A 14,816-nucleotide genomic window follows, 5' to 3' on the forward strand; every position below is an offset into this window, starting at 1 on the left:
AAAACATGTGTTTTTTGTGTGTGTAAAAGCTAAACTTTTAAAAAGGACAGAAAACAACACAAAATTGAGTCGCCTGAACGTGTTGACAGTCTTTTGAGGTGTGATAGTGTGAGTAATCAGTTATCCATGGTAAAGATAATCGCGAGTACAGATTTATTTTCAAATGCAGTCTACCTTTCAGCATGCATTACCAAGTACTTATTGAAGTCAACACCTGTGCAATCAGGTAAAACAGTTACTGAAGAATTAGAATATGAACTTGCTTTCAATTCATTGATAACGATTGTTAATGATGATATTAATATGTTCATCCAGAAAAAGGCCTTTCTCATGTAGCACATCCTCGACATATACCGATTACTTTAACCCAAGAATGTCTCTGATGCTTACCCAACTACCAAACTCAAGAACAAACTACTAAGTAACTAGTTATTATGACACCTTACAATTCAGACACAGCGAGGACAAGGGATTTCAAATATATAGTTTAGCTCTGAGCTCACTATAGGGGATGCCATATCTACTGCAGAAAAAAATGAAGTTTATGTTAAGACTTTCAGAATTACACCAAGGTGTGTCTGAAGATACCAAGGGTACATTAAAAGAGGAACAATTACTTCACTCTGCCGCTAGCGCTCTTAGGAGCTCTGTCCTTCCATGGAAAAGATGCCCGCATGTATGGCTATTACAAAATCAATCGTTTTTGTAGCAAAATCAACATTCGCCTCATTACAATTGGGATTGGCCGTGCACCTATATATGAAATATGGGAATATGGGTCACGAACATTGATAGAAACTTTGTCCTTGCATGGCTTTTGTGTTTCCTATGCAGAGGTAAGACTATACCTGACAAGCATTGCCATGCATGAGTTTGACCGAATCAAGACGGTATTTACGCTCTAAATGGCATTGTTTCAAAACACAAAGGGTGTTTGATACAAAAAGGTGCCGACAATATAGGCCTCAACACGAAGACAATTGATAGTAAGGAACGTTTCATTCCATGGCACGAGCAGACTTTCAGGTTTGTCATTCCACAATTGATTCCAGTTTGCGTCAGATGAAAGTGAAGAGAGGTCAAGATAACACTTTTCAACTGCATCATCGTTGGCGACTGTTTCATTATACCAAAGGTAAGAGAGGTCCTGTTCGCGTTCCGAATGCTTTCAAAAACATTTCAAATTGTGCTGAAAAGATTGAAAACACATCAGAGATTCCTTTGGAAATTTTGTGGTCCATGTCAAAATATATCGAAAATTTTCATGTTTAGTCGAAAACGTTTGACCATCAAGTTATTCCATTTTAGACCGGATATAGCAACTCTTTCTGACTTCAGGGTTAGATTTTTGGCCTGGAAGACAAAAAAGGATAAACCCCAACATTTTTCAAGGGACACATGACATCAGATTACTTACAAGATTATCTTTGTACTTGCAGAGGTAAATCTTTGTGCTCAAAAGCTGCGTTTGCTTTGAACAAACTCTGTCCTGCACCGAACTTGTTTGTGTCAAGAAAGGGAAGTATGTTGTAATGCTAATACGCGTACTGAATCCGCATACGATGACGAAGAGATTGATTCATATCCATATTTTTTATGAAGACTAGAGCTATTGCATGTAGCTTTAAAAAGACAAGTTATATAAGGGTCTTGACCGATTTTAAATTACAACATTACCAAATTGGCATTACATTGTATTTTCCATTACTTCCATTAAAAATTGATGAGTCTACACTTTTTTACCAGGATAATCCCACTAAGATGTTCATGCACCAAACTGAGTTTGTTTTACACTGAACCAACCGCTAAATTAATGCAAGTCACACTTATGATTTTTTTTAAACCTCGCATTCGCCTCGGTTGACTATGATATTCTTGGTGTTATAACTGATATGTCCGGACTTTGCAAATACACAATAATTATTTATGTATAAATTGATACTAATTTTTCCAAATTTACACAACCAAAGTTTAAAAACACTGTTTCAGCGCTTGAATTTTGTTTTTTTCAAAGATAGAAAAAATACTGAAATAATTTGATAAACTGTTGTTTTATAGTTCAGAAAATAATTCTGTAATATACTGTAGTGAAAAATTATAAGCAATATGAAAGTTAATGGATGTGAAAAGTTCAAGGCCACTTCTACTTTTGTTATGTTAGAAATAGAGAAAAATCAGAAGGATCCAGATCAACGCCATTTTGTAATGGCAGCTATTCGAATAAATAGTCAAATTTGTCGTTTTAACATACTTCACAGCATATGCTTATGATTGAACCGTTTTTGTAGCATTCTTATGAATAAATATAAGAAAATTTCTCATTTTTGTCCTTGTGGTTGAAATATTGATATTTTTAGGCCTGACCTTTGACCCAAATTTCACAAAAATGTGACCACTCTGGATTTTTACGACCAAACTTTTCTTATTGTACACGTTTTCTTCTTTCCATCGATATATAATTTAGGTGTGTGTTCTTCCGGAACATTAAAGTTTTAAAAAATGAACTCTGGTTTCAGTACTATTATAGTTCTATTTCTTTTTTTTTCTTTTGCAAAAAGTCTTCCCGTGTTGTTGATATGCTTGGACAAGCCAGAATGTTTATGTTCTGTTATTTTGGCTTAACGACATCCAACACCACAATTAACATTGCATTTCGGTTTTATTTGGAACAGGAATTTATTTGTGCCTTAAAACTCAATGTATTATTCTGTAATGAAACAAAGGTTATTTTAGCTTTGTTTCGTTATATTATACGGCATCACATGTATATTCTTTCAATTACATTTTGTATCGATAATTAAATGCCAATTGACTTTTTTATTCAGGTTTTCATTATTCAAAATATCATACATTTCTTTTGGTTTTTTGGGGGGGAATTAAAGAATATACTTATAACTGCAGGCATAAATTGACCATTTCCTTTTTCTAAATTATTGCAACAAATCGCATTATGATTTAAATATTTTTATCGCAGATATTTCAACTTGATATGCAATGAAATTGGTTTGATATCAAATAAGTCCACATGTAAGATCAAAAGTCGATCATTATATTTCACGTATTTATTTAGTATTTCAATTCTATTTTTACGTTCAATTTATATTTTGTTTTATTTCCGATTGTTATCTTAACGTGTTTCCAAAAATTCTCGTGTGTATTGGAGCTTGCATGTTAATATTGTCTTAACGGAAAATAATTTCAAGCGTGTTCACACCTTTCCAAAATGGATTATCAGTACTTTAAAAGGACTTAAAAATTGCTTTTTAGAATTATTGAACTTCCCAAAAAGGGGGAGTGAATCAAGTTTGGAATTACTTCTATTTTTGTATGCTAATCTATGGTAAATATAAGCGTTGTATGTAATGTTCAATGTTTCTTTCTTTTACCTAGCATGTGTTATCCCTACTAAAACAGAATTTTGTGTCAGTAAACGTTTTAATCAACATAATATTTAGACTAAGATATCTATGAGAATTTACCATTAAATTTTGATATTATCAAAGTTTTAATCATTCCTGTATTTCCAATTTTATTGTTGAAAATGCCCATATAATAAGGTGTATTCAACCATATGAACCAAGCTGTGCTTCGTATGGGAAACCAGTTTATTCCAATGCTCAAACTTTTTTTGTATGAACGATTATAAAAAAGCAGATGTGGCATAATTGGCAATGAAACAACTCTCCTCCAAAGACCAAATGACATAGAAGTTAACAACTAGAAGTCACCTTAAGGCCTTCAACATTGAGCAAAATCCATACCGCATAGCAAGCTATAGAAGGCCCTGATACGACAAATCTAAAAATATTCAAACGAGAAAACTAATGGCCTGATTTATATAAAAAAACATTGAACGAAATACAAATATGATATACAGCAACAAACGAAAACACTGAATTACAGGCTCCTGACTTGGGACAGGCACATACAGAATGTGGCGGGGTTAAACATGTTAGTGGGCGCCCAACCCTACCCTAACCTGGGACAGTGGTGTAACGGTACAGCATATGAACAAACTATAAGAATCAGTGAAAAAAGGCTTAACACACTAGATCGATACAAATCAGCAAAATGAGTAACAAAACGCAGCTCGGACATGGTAGGGTATTTATACATCCCTTTTAGTTGACATTAGTGGCTTTTTTCCGATTGAATTTTCCTCGGAGTTCAGTATTTTTGTGATTTTACTTTTTTTTTTTTTAGACATATTGATGTATGTCCTATAGTTTTTTTTTCTTTGTTGGTTTTTTTATATATCTTCAAAGGATTTGTTATGTATTTGATCGTATATTTCTTCTTAAATTAAATATACCACAATTTCTTGAAAAGCATCATAAAAGTTTGCTTTCTTTTATCCAACAGCCATTTTCATTATCAAAATTAAGAGATAACTCTATTGTATTGAAGCTTGGTCTAGGTAAAACGTGGGTGGTAATCGGATATTTTGGACAGTTAAACCAAGTTTTAGTAGGGCAAGCTTCAAATAGAATACGGTTACCTCTATTGAAATGGAAATTGAACAAATCAGTCCATTTAAGTCATTATTTCGGTGTTAAAATACACGACGAGATTTTTTTATATATGTATTGTTGATAATTAGAGAAATTATGAATATACTTTGTGTTTTCATCCGTGTATCATCTTAACTTGTGATCCAATGGATGGATCTGTCGTAGAGTTGTCACTTGTTTAGACGTACTTATTATATATTTCTGTGACTGCATCTTACGATCCTTTACGGTAGATAATTTAGCTAATCTGCAATCAATTCCATCTTCATGCCTAATATATCATGTACTGTGTTACAACTCTATATTCTACTGACGAGGAAAGGTAACATTAGGTCACCGACAGCTGTATTTTTAGTTCAGTCTAGGTGGCCGAGTGGTCTAGAGCGATGGACACAGTGCAGGCGGTGTTGTCTCGATGTCCCAATAGCATGAGTTCGAATCCCGACGAGGGAAGAACAAAAATTGTAAATTTGTAGATTTAACATTGTTGTGCTCATATTTAGAGTAATTATGGATATAATATGTGTTTTCTGCCGTGTATCACCTTCACTTGTGATCCAAAGGATGGATCTGCCATAGAGGTGTCACTTGTTTAGACGTACTTATCAAATTATTATTTCTGTGACTGCATCTTACGATCCTTTACGATGGATAATTTAGCTAATCTGCAATCAATTCCATCTTCATGCCTAATATATCATGTACTGTGTTACAACTCTTGATTCTACTGACGAGGAAAGGTAACACTAGGTCACCGAAAGCTGTATTTTTAGTTCAGTCTAGGTGGATCTGTCGTAGAGTTGTCACTTGTTTAGACGTACTTATTATATATACTGAATACACTAACAAGGTTAACAACTTGGTTCAAGTGCAGTTTTTCATAAACTGTTGGTATTACCTTCTCATATTTTACACTGTTCGAAAGATCGATATTAAAATGAACTTTAGGCCAAGAAATAAAAAAGTTCGTGTTTAATAGTTTAGAGAGACATCCTAAATGTTCGAAGTCGGACACTTAATGTGACACACCCGCTTCATCTGACTGGAAAATATTTGGGCATACCAGTTCTGAATTAGAGATCACTGCCTGCTTTTAACATGTAAATTACACAACCTTACCGTACCTTCATAGCGATCCTATTTTAAAATCCTCCAATTTTCAATCATTTTCAAAAAAATAATAGTTTTCCCCTGAATAATATTAAGCCTCTTCGAATGAATGAATGAAGATATCTGATTGGTCAAATTTTGAATGGAAAATCGAGATGAAACTCGTTGAAAAATTCGACCAAAATTCACCGATACTTTTCTAAAGAAGCAAGTTGTTGACATTGTTAGTATATTCAGTATATATATATACAAGTCTAAATTGAAAACAACGTTCAAACCTATGATTGCGTTGGATAAAAACCGCGATTTTTATACGTGTGCATGCAAAACAAATTTCTTGGTAGAAGGTTCTAAAAACAGCACAAACAACATTTTCCAAAAGACCAAAAAAGTCAAAAAGTATATTTTAACAAAACGCATTTGACTAGCAGATGTTCTTAAACCCTGCTGACTGCCATGGCGGTTGCCAAATAAACGGATCACCAGATGTAACAAAATGGATCTTAACTATTAACTTAATACCAAACAGAAAACAATAAAATTGCGGAAAAGATGGTATACCGCAAACATAAGGTGCAAAAATTGGTACACCATATCCGGATTTCGACAATTAATGTCTCTTCAGTGATGTTAGGAATCGAAACTGTATTTGGATAGCCATATAATTTACCTTAATTTAGGATTGACTCTTGAATTTTGAAGAGTCGTAATAGGATGAACGGATTATATAAAAACAGACTTCTTCTATGCTTCAGAGTACAATAAAATTTGATGAAGAAAAAAAAACATTTTTAGCTGAAAAATGTGGGTTTTTTTTGTTACTATTCAATACATTTCGGAATTCAAATGTCGGCTAAACTCGATTGCTTTTCTCGCTTTCGCCGTACCGGCTCAAGCGAGAAAATCAATCTCGTTGAGATAACCAACGATAATCTATAAGTATCTACCGCATAAAATATTACAAACCTGGTATCTTTAATGAGATACCCTTTTGAATTTATATTTTATTTTAATGAATATCCGTGCAGTGCTTATGTCAGACTACTACCACATTGTTGGTTGCTTTATTGACCAGTACGGACACAAATGGTTTTCCGAGTAATATACTTTAAGGATAGGGAGATGTGTCAAGATTTCCAATGAGACGAGGTATCAGTAAAGGACAAGGATGTGAACAACTTCAGATCATCACATGGCCCTCAACAAAAAACCAATACAGTAATGTCAAAATATGATGAAAATAAATAGTAGCAACATATGTAAATTTTGCAAAGAAGAACCAGAGACCATAGAACATTTATTTTGGAGCTGTCCGATGGTCGCCAGTCTCTGGCATGCACTAAACAACTGGATTTTTGAAATGACAAATATTGAACTGCCTTTGAATATTAAGATTATTCTATTTGGTAACTACGAAAATGTTAAATTGAATTTTGTTAAAAATAAGATTATTCTGCTTACAAAATACTTTATTTACCGAACAAAATTACAAGAATGATTGCCAAATTTAAATGCTTTAAAAAAAACTATTTAAAGGAACACTTGAACTTAGAAAAATACATTTCATTTAAAAACCTCTCTGTAGAGGAATATAACAAATACTGGAGTCCCTAGGCCCCTATTATAGAATAATTAATAAATGTCGAATTTTGATTTAAACACCACAAATAGATATTGCAAGAACGAATTAGATTCCATTGTTATTAGATAATTATTTATGTTCAACCTATTATTGCACCATTATATATTCAATTGTTGTTTTATTATTCAATACTTCCTTTGTGTGAATATGCCATTCTGTAAACCTTTGTTCATACATGTTGTGCTAGTCTATTTGTTACAATAAAGAAAATTCATTATAAAAAAATAATACAGTAATGTAAGCTATAACAGGCACTCTAGGATGGGATTTCATAAGAAAAAATAACAGCCTTGATGTATACCAAATTACAGGCAACAATAGTTTACCGACGTAAACACCTTATAAATCCATTAGGAAGATGCAGATCAAGTAAAAAAAAATTAAAGAAAATCGTATGAACTCCAAAAGGAGCGAGTTTGGGTGCGTCGACTGGGTAAGCATCTCCTGCTGTGCACGCATCGCCTGCAAAAGGAATCTACACTCATTCACAATATCGCAATCTGGAATAAGACACACTCGGTAAATAATATATCAGACGACTTTTCTGGCATCTAAATATACAAGACCGCGAAAACATGTCGATAGTGAGTTGCGACACATACACATCGTATCTGGCAACCAATTTGTGATGGTGACCGTCAAATCATTTAGTGACGATTTCAGTCGTTTTTCCTCATAACTCTGTTGTGTCAGGAGCACACCTCTGTCAATGATTTCTGGATAGGGTGGCATTCAAGGGAATGTGGTATTAACAAGGGTATGTTTACGCTATACGATGGAACAGAGGGTATGTTACTGCTGAGAAATGAGAAGTTGATAATTGGAAAATTGAAATCATCACGTTTGTCATAGATTCTAGTTTTAAGTCGTCCATCTGTGTCAATATTAATGAAAAGGTCACGCACTGACATGCATTTTGATGCACAGCTCTAAAGAAATGTCATAACCAATTGTCTAATTTTTTTTCGAGATACCAAATGTAAAATGATGTGATTGAAACATTTCATCCATATAAAGACGGAAAAAAAATGAATAATACGATGTATTTTCTCCGTAATAGAAAAACTGTCACAAAAATTTACTGGAAAGGATTAAATGAGCATCAAAAACACTTGATCTTTCTTATCTTTCAACTAAATCAATAATGTTGCAAATTTTGTAATTCAAATGAGTTAAAAACATGCATATGAAATTTAAACAAACGGCGACAAAAAGAAACTAAAACATTAATGAAGATCCGTAATGAATTTGAAGCTATATAATTAAATTGGTAAAAAGGATACTTTATAGAGATTAAAGACAAATTAATGAAAATAGGATAATTCTCTTTTTTCACTTAAGAGTTTATACAAGTTAACAGGACATAAATTCAAAAGACTTCTTCTGACCTTAAAATGATCTCTTTAAATACAGATAAGTTCTCATCAATTATAATTGTGGTTATTGGTTTCTTATTTCATAAAATTCTAATCTATAGAAAAAAGAGAGCAATGAGGGTGAGAACAGTACCGATTATGTGTGTACCTGTGGGCAGTTTTTGTTGTCCTTTCTCTGTTGTTGCCTAATTGGTTTCATCGATGATACTCTGTAATTAGTGGGGTTTACTTGTTTTCAATCACAACTTGCTTTATTCTCTTTAAATTGTTTAGGAGTCAAACTGATCTCAATACCGAAGAAGGAGATACTCAACATTTTGAAATCCAAATTGTACAATATCATGTTTTAACAGTGCTTTTGAAAAGTTGTGTTTCACAACTTACTCAAACGAGTTAAATTTCGTTATTTCAGTTAAAAAAAGAGACTTGCAAAAAATAAAAGATGTTATAACTATTCAAATCGTGTCGGTTTTTATAAAAGAAAAAAAACTACAACTAATAATTTTCGTTCGTCTGAAGCTTTTTTTTTAATTTATCTTCCATATGACCTAAAAAAAAAGAGCCATATTTGGTTACGGTCAACTTTGCCTCCGAGATTTACAACCAAAGCTTCTAAGTTATTTCTTAAATCAATATGAGTTCGAATATCACTTTGATATCTTCGGCCTCTCTTTTTCAACGGGGAATTTTCGAAAATTATGTTAAAATTCATGTCAGTACGTAAGAACTGACTACCAATATGATGATACCCTCGCGAACTAACAGTCCGTCCGCAATGGTATTCATCCAGTGCTAGTAAATGCAAAATGATGAATAATCGAAAAGACAGAAATGTAATTTTGGCCTCAAGCATTTTGTGTTTGTTTTGTTCACACATTGTTGTCAATATAATGGGATTTTATGTGACTGTCAAACAAGTGAGAGGTTTAGCTAGTTATAGAACCAGGTTTAATCCACCATTTTCTACATAAGGAAATGTCTCTTCTCTTCTTCTTTATAGTTCAACACTCCATCAACATACTGATGATAACGTGCCGGGCACTGATTTTACTATGCCGCGCATGCTTCTTCTTCTTCTTCTTCTTCTTCTTCTTCTTCTTCTTCTTCAGGAAGTCCACCCTATTTGCAGGGTCACCGCATTTAAAATGTTTATTTTTGAAAATGCTTTATTAAAAATTTTTATGTACTAGTTAAAATTTAATTAATAATAATAACAGAGTTAGAATATGACAAAATTAAAAATTAATTCAGTCAGACTTTTCGGTGATGACTGCCTTCTTTACAGAAAAGTGAAATCTCAGAAAGACCACGACATACTTCAAGAAGACATCAAAAACCTAGAAGTATGGTCAGATAACTGGGGAATGCGGTTCAATGCTAAAAACGCTACATCCTAACCATCAGAAACAAGAGCCATAAATTCTACAGTTTAAATGGACACATACTACAGCAAGTCCAGCATAACCCGTACCTAGGCCTACAAATTTCGGAGGACCTCAAATGGACCACCCACATATCAAACGTGGCAAAGAAAGCAAATTCAACACTAGGCTTTCTTAGAAGAAACTTGAAATACTGCCCACAAGATTGTATAAAAACAGCTTACATCTCGCTCGTCAGATCAACGATGGAATATGGAACCATAGTATGGGACCCCTACACGGTAACTTACATAAATAAGCTTAAAAGGATACAACGTCAAGCGGCAAGATTTATCACCAGAGATTACAAGTCAAGAGAGGACGGATGTTTCTTATAAATGCTTGCCCAACTGGAACTATAAGATCTCCAGACAAGACGAACAAGCCAGAAGTTAATATTTATGTACAAAGTGGTTGAGGGGCTGGTTCCCGCTATTGATCCAAACAGTTCCTCAAAAAAGCTCGTCCGAAGAGAACCACAACTGGCAAGAAATTCGAAGAATACCATGCAACAAATATTGTGGAAAGCCAGTAAAGAATCACTCTAAGTGTTTTGACATTCCACCAAGCAAAACACCACAATATTCAAACTCATTATTTGTAAAGACAGTGATCGCGTGGAATCAGATAGACGACACTGTTGTGCGCGCATCAAGCGTAGAGAGCTTCAAATCTGCTCTCACGCCCCGTCAATAAATCGGCGGCGCTCTCTCAAACCATTGTATTAAAGCCAGTATTGGTATCGACAACGTATTCATACAGATACAGATACAGATTGAAAATTAAATGCGTGGGGTCTAATTTCAATTTACAGTGAATTATATACAAAATAAAAATGGCACTTGCTACGGTTACATGGAAATGTAACAATAATATAAAAATTATTGCTACAATGGAGACTAATTGCCGGAATGCAGGGTTGGGTAAGGAACCGATTAATTACGAATGTAACAATAATATTTGGGTCTACGGTTACATTGCGTTATTGTTACATTAACGCACTGCAATGTATGATAGATTTATTAAACTTAAACCTTCTATAGTTATGTTGCTTAATGAAAATTTCTGGATCCGCCACTGTGTGTGGGTAGGACTTCACTGTAAATATGTGCACATCACATATGGGATGGCAGAGGGAGTAATATCACTGTTTATAGCGAGCACCAGGTTGATTTCAACACATGAAAATATGTTTAGATCTCCAATCATGGTGGAGGGATTACCAGCACTTTATTTCGAGCTTTATTTAAAGCGAGCGTATGTTCTACATATGAAAATATGGTTCTTCTACAAATGGGATTTAAAGATAAGATAGGATATTTGCGATAATACACAATAGGTGGAATGCAAATTAATGGAAGAAGAAGGGTTAGATTAGGTGCTCCTATTAATGAAGGAAGATACAGCACAAACATAAATTAACATAAATTCTTAGTGCTGCTCTCCCCTAGAAAAAAAGATCCTTCAAAAATGGAAAATCGTGAAGAAAACGTGTGTAAATTGTATGTAAATGAATGTTTGTAGATGCCATGATTATTGAGTTAAGGAAAAATTGAAAATATGGACTGGTTGAGTACCAGTTACCGTCAGAAATTGCAGTTTTTCTCAAATAATGTTTAATATGAACTCTTTCATACACCTTATCGCTATTTGGAAGGCTGACAGCTGTCCCGCTTGAACTTTTGACGTCATACAACAATCACTTTTCCATTGTGGCGTCAGATATTTTCTATTATGACGTCAAAATTTTACGGGAACTTTTGTGATGTCCAGTAATGGTGGAAAAATAGCGATAAGGTGTATTCACCCTGTAAATTATATTCAGTGGTTGTCGTTTGTTGCTGTGTTACATATTTGTTTTTCGTTCAATTTAATGTACTTAAATTAGGCCGTTAGTTTTCTCGTTTGAATATTGTTTTAAATTTGTCATTTCTGGGCTTTTTATAGCTGACTATGCAGTATGGGCTTTGCTCATTGTTGAAGGCCGTACAGTGACTTATTGTTGTTAATTTCTGTGTCATTTGGTCTCTTGTGAAGAGTTGTCTCATTGGCAATTTCTTTTAAGGTTTATCACAGAAAAATATGGCCGTGTTTACAACACAAAATGTACTCTGAGTACAGACAAACCTGTGAACCATTCTGTTCTGTTCTAGTACTATTCTTCCTCTATCAGTCTGCAGAAGATAGCAAAATAAGCAAACACACGAGTTTCATTAGTCCAAATAATTATGACGTCTTGAAAGGCTATTTTATTGTTTTGCTTTGACGCCTTTCAAGACGTCATGATACAGTAAGGCATCAAAGCAAAAAAATAAAATAGCCTTTCAAGATGTCATAATTATTTGGACTAGAGTTTCATTTGATATGGTCCACTCAGTTACACAGTTTAAATCACCTATTGTTTGTAATAGTCTATTGTCCATTTAAATCAATACCACTCCAGGGGTTCAAATTAGCGGTGGTCCGAGGTCCATGACCTTCCATTTACATGTTCAGACCTTCCCACCGGTAGTTAGGTACACCCGACGGATTTTTATATTTTTGTAGAACAAAAATAGATGAAATCAAGAATAAAAATAGTCTTGAAATATGCAACTTTACTGAAAGGAAACTTATGTATTTGCGTAAATTCTTCACAATTGAATTGATGTGTAGTCGTGTGACTGGTCGCCGTACAAGATCCTGTGAAACTCCTGAACATAATATTAAAACATAACCAGTAAACAGTAGGAGTCTGTTTGGTTTTGGAGTGACCCCTTCCAAAAGAAACCCCGATGAAACAGGGGATACACAGGGGGTGATTGGTGCAATAGGGGATACAAGGGGGTGATTGATGAAAAGGCTTAACTCAGCCTGAAAGAAGGATCTGACTAAAGACCTAAAATACATTATTGAAAAACAAGAACGTAAATTTTTCCCACAAAAACTGAAAGAGAAAGTGCCCTGGTACCATTGGACAACAAAATTTAAAACTTGACCCCATCTATGTATCTTGCTAAAAAAGTGGTTAAAAGAAACTGACCTCAAGTTAGAAAACTAAGTTGAGCTGTAATCTGACACAAAGTTAAGACGGCCAGTGTTCTTAAGCAGCAATTGAAACCAAACAAATTATAAAGGTACAAAGTGTTATTTAACACAGCATATAGTGTTGGAAAAAAAAAAGAAGCCTTTTTCTGACTGAATTTATTTAAGAAATTAAGAAAAACATTAGGTTAATGTAGTAAGATGTGATGGGTATTTTTTTATGGTAAGCATTTTCTGTTTTTATAATTTGAATTTTAATTAAAAATTTGACCTTCTAAGAATAATGGAGGACCTTTAAGTATCTTTGGTCTAAGGTCCTGGACCTTCCAGTGCTTAAAGTAAATTTGGATCCCTGCTACTCACAACATTTATTATATGAGGGGAGCTTCTCAAAACTCATTCCCAACTTAGTTTATTTTGGCACCTTCTGCAGGACTGAAAAAAAAAGGAATATCAAAATCCAGAAAAGTTTATAAATTTCTGTAACATAAAATGCATTTGAAATATAAAAAAGAAGATGTGGTATGATTGCCAATGAGACAACTCTCCACAAGAGACCAAATGACACAGAAATTAACAACTATAGGTCACCGTACGGCCTTCAACAATGAGCATAGCCCATACCGCACAGTCAGCTATAAAAGGCCCCGATATGACAATGTAAAACAATTCAAACGAGAAAACTAACGGCCTAACTTATGTACAAAAAATGAACGAAAAACAAATATGTAACACATAAACAAATGACAACCACTGAATTACAGGCTCCTGACTTGGGACAGGCACATACATACAGAATGTGGCGGGGTTAAACATGTTAGCGCGATCCCAACCCTCCCCCTAACCTGGGACAGTGGTGTAACAATACAACATAAGAACGAACTATAAAAATCAGTTGAAAGAGGCTTAACTCATCAGATGGATAAAAATATAAATACTACAAATACAAGTGGACGTGGCCGGGTACTTGTACATCCAAACAACAAAAAGACACTAAGTACAGATCTGAGAGTACTCGCAGTCTCTGACAGCTAGTTCAAAGCCACTAACAACTAATAAAAAAAATCATGCATCTAAGACTAAAAAATCAATCCGTACACATCCAACATCCAATGGATTTAGTGTAAAGACGTCATAAACAGTCAGAGAAAAACATGACCTTGTGCAATGCCAAGATACAGGTATCGACAGATTGTAGATCCATGAATGTGTATATGTATATAACAATTATATTTAGTTTGCTTTTAATTTACTGATAACAAAATCAATATCAGTACCAATAAAAACAATATACAATGATCTAATTACAGTGTTGAATTGGTAACCTTTTAGAATAAGTTTATTTAAAGGATCGATAAGTTAACCAGGATCGTTTCTAAATTTCCAGGCACGGTAAACAATATTGCCGTAAAAATAAGGATGTGCAATCCCGTTTGAAATAAGTTTTCTAAAGGTACAACCAAACTTCAAAACCAAATCTTTATATCTGTGGAAAAATTTAGTAAAGGTTTTAACTTTTTAACCTACAAAAATATGAAAAACCTGTTGGGTGTACCTAACTACCGGTGGGAAGGTCTGAACATGTAAATGGAAGGTCATGGACCTCGGACCACCGTTAATTTGAACCCCTGGAGTGGTATTGATTTAAATGGACAATAGAGTATTACAAACAATAGGTGATTTAAACTGTGTAACTGAGTGGACCATATCAAATGAAACTCTAGTCCAAATA

The 14,816-nt window shown here is 34.0% G+C and overlaps 1 protein-coding gene across 1 annotated transcript in view; it reads left to right on the forward strand.

The window, feature by feature from the left end:
• The first annotated feature begins 11,492 nt into the window (after window positions 1–11,492).
• LOC127731246 (zinc finger HIT domain-containing protein 2-like) overlaps window positions 11,493–14,816 on the forward strand; it is a 34,512-nt gene continuing 31,188 nt past the window's right edge. Inside the window, exon 1 of the mRNA XM_052240269.1 lies at window positions 11,493–11,562. Coding sequence (XP_052096229.1) covers window positions 11,531–11,562 — 32 coding nt within the window. The 5' untranslated portion in view covers window positions 11,493–11,530. The remainder of the gene's footprint in view (window positions 11,563–14,816) is intronic.

Source organism: Mytilus californianus, unplaced genomic scaffold (assembly GCF_021869535.1).
Source record: "Mytilus californianus isolate M0D057914Y unplaced genomic scaffold, xbMytCali1.0.p SCAF_2, whole genome shotgun sequence".
NCBI lineage: Eukaryota > Metazoa > Mollusca > Bivalvia > Mytilida > Mytilidae > Mytilus > Mytilus californianus.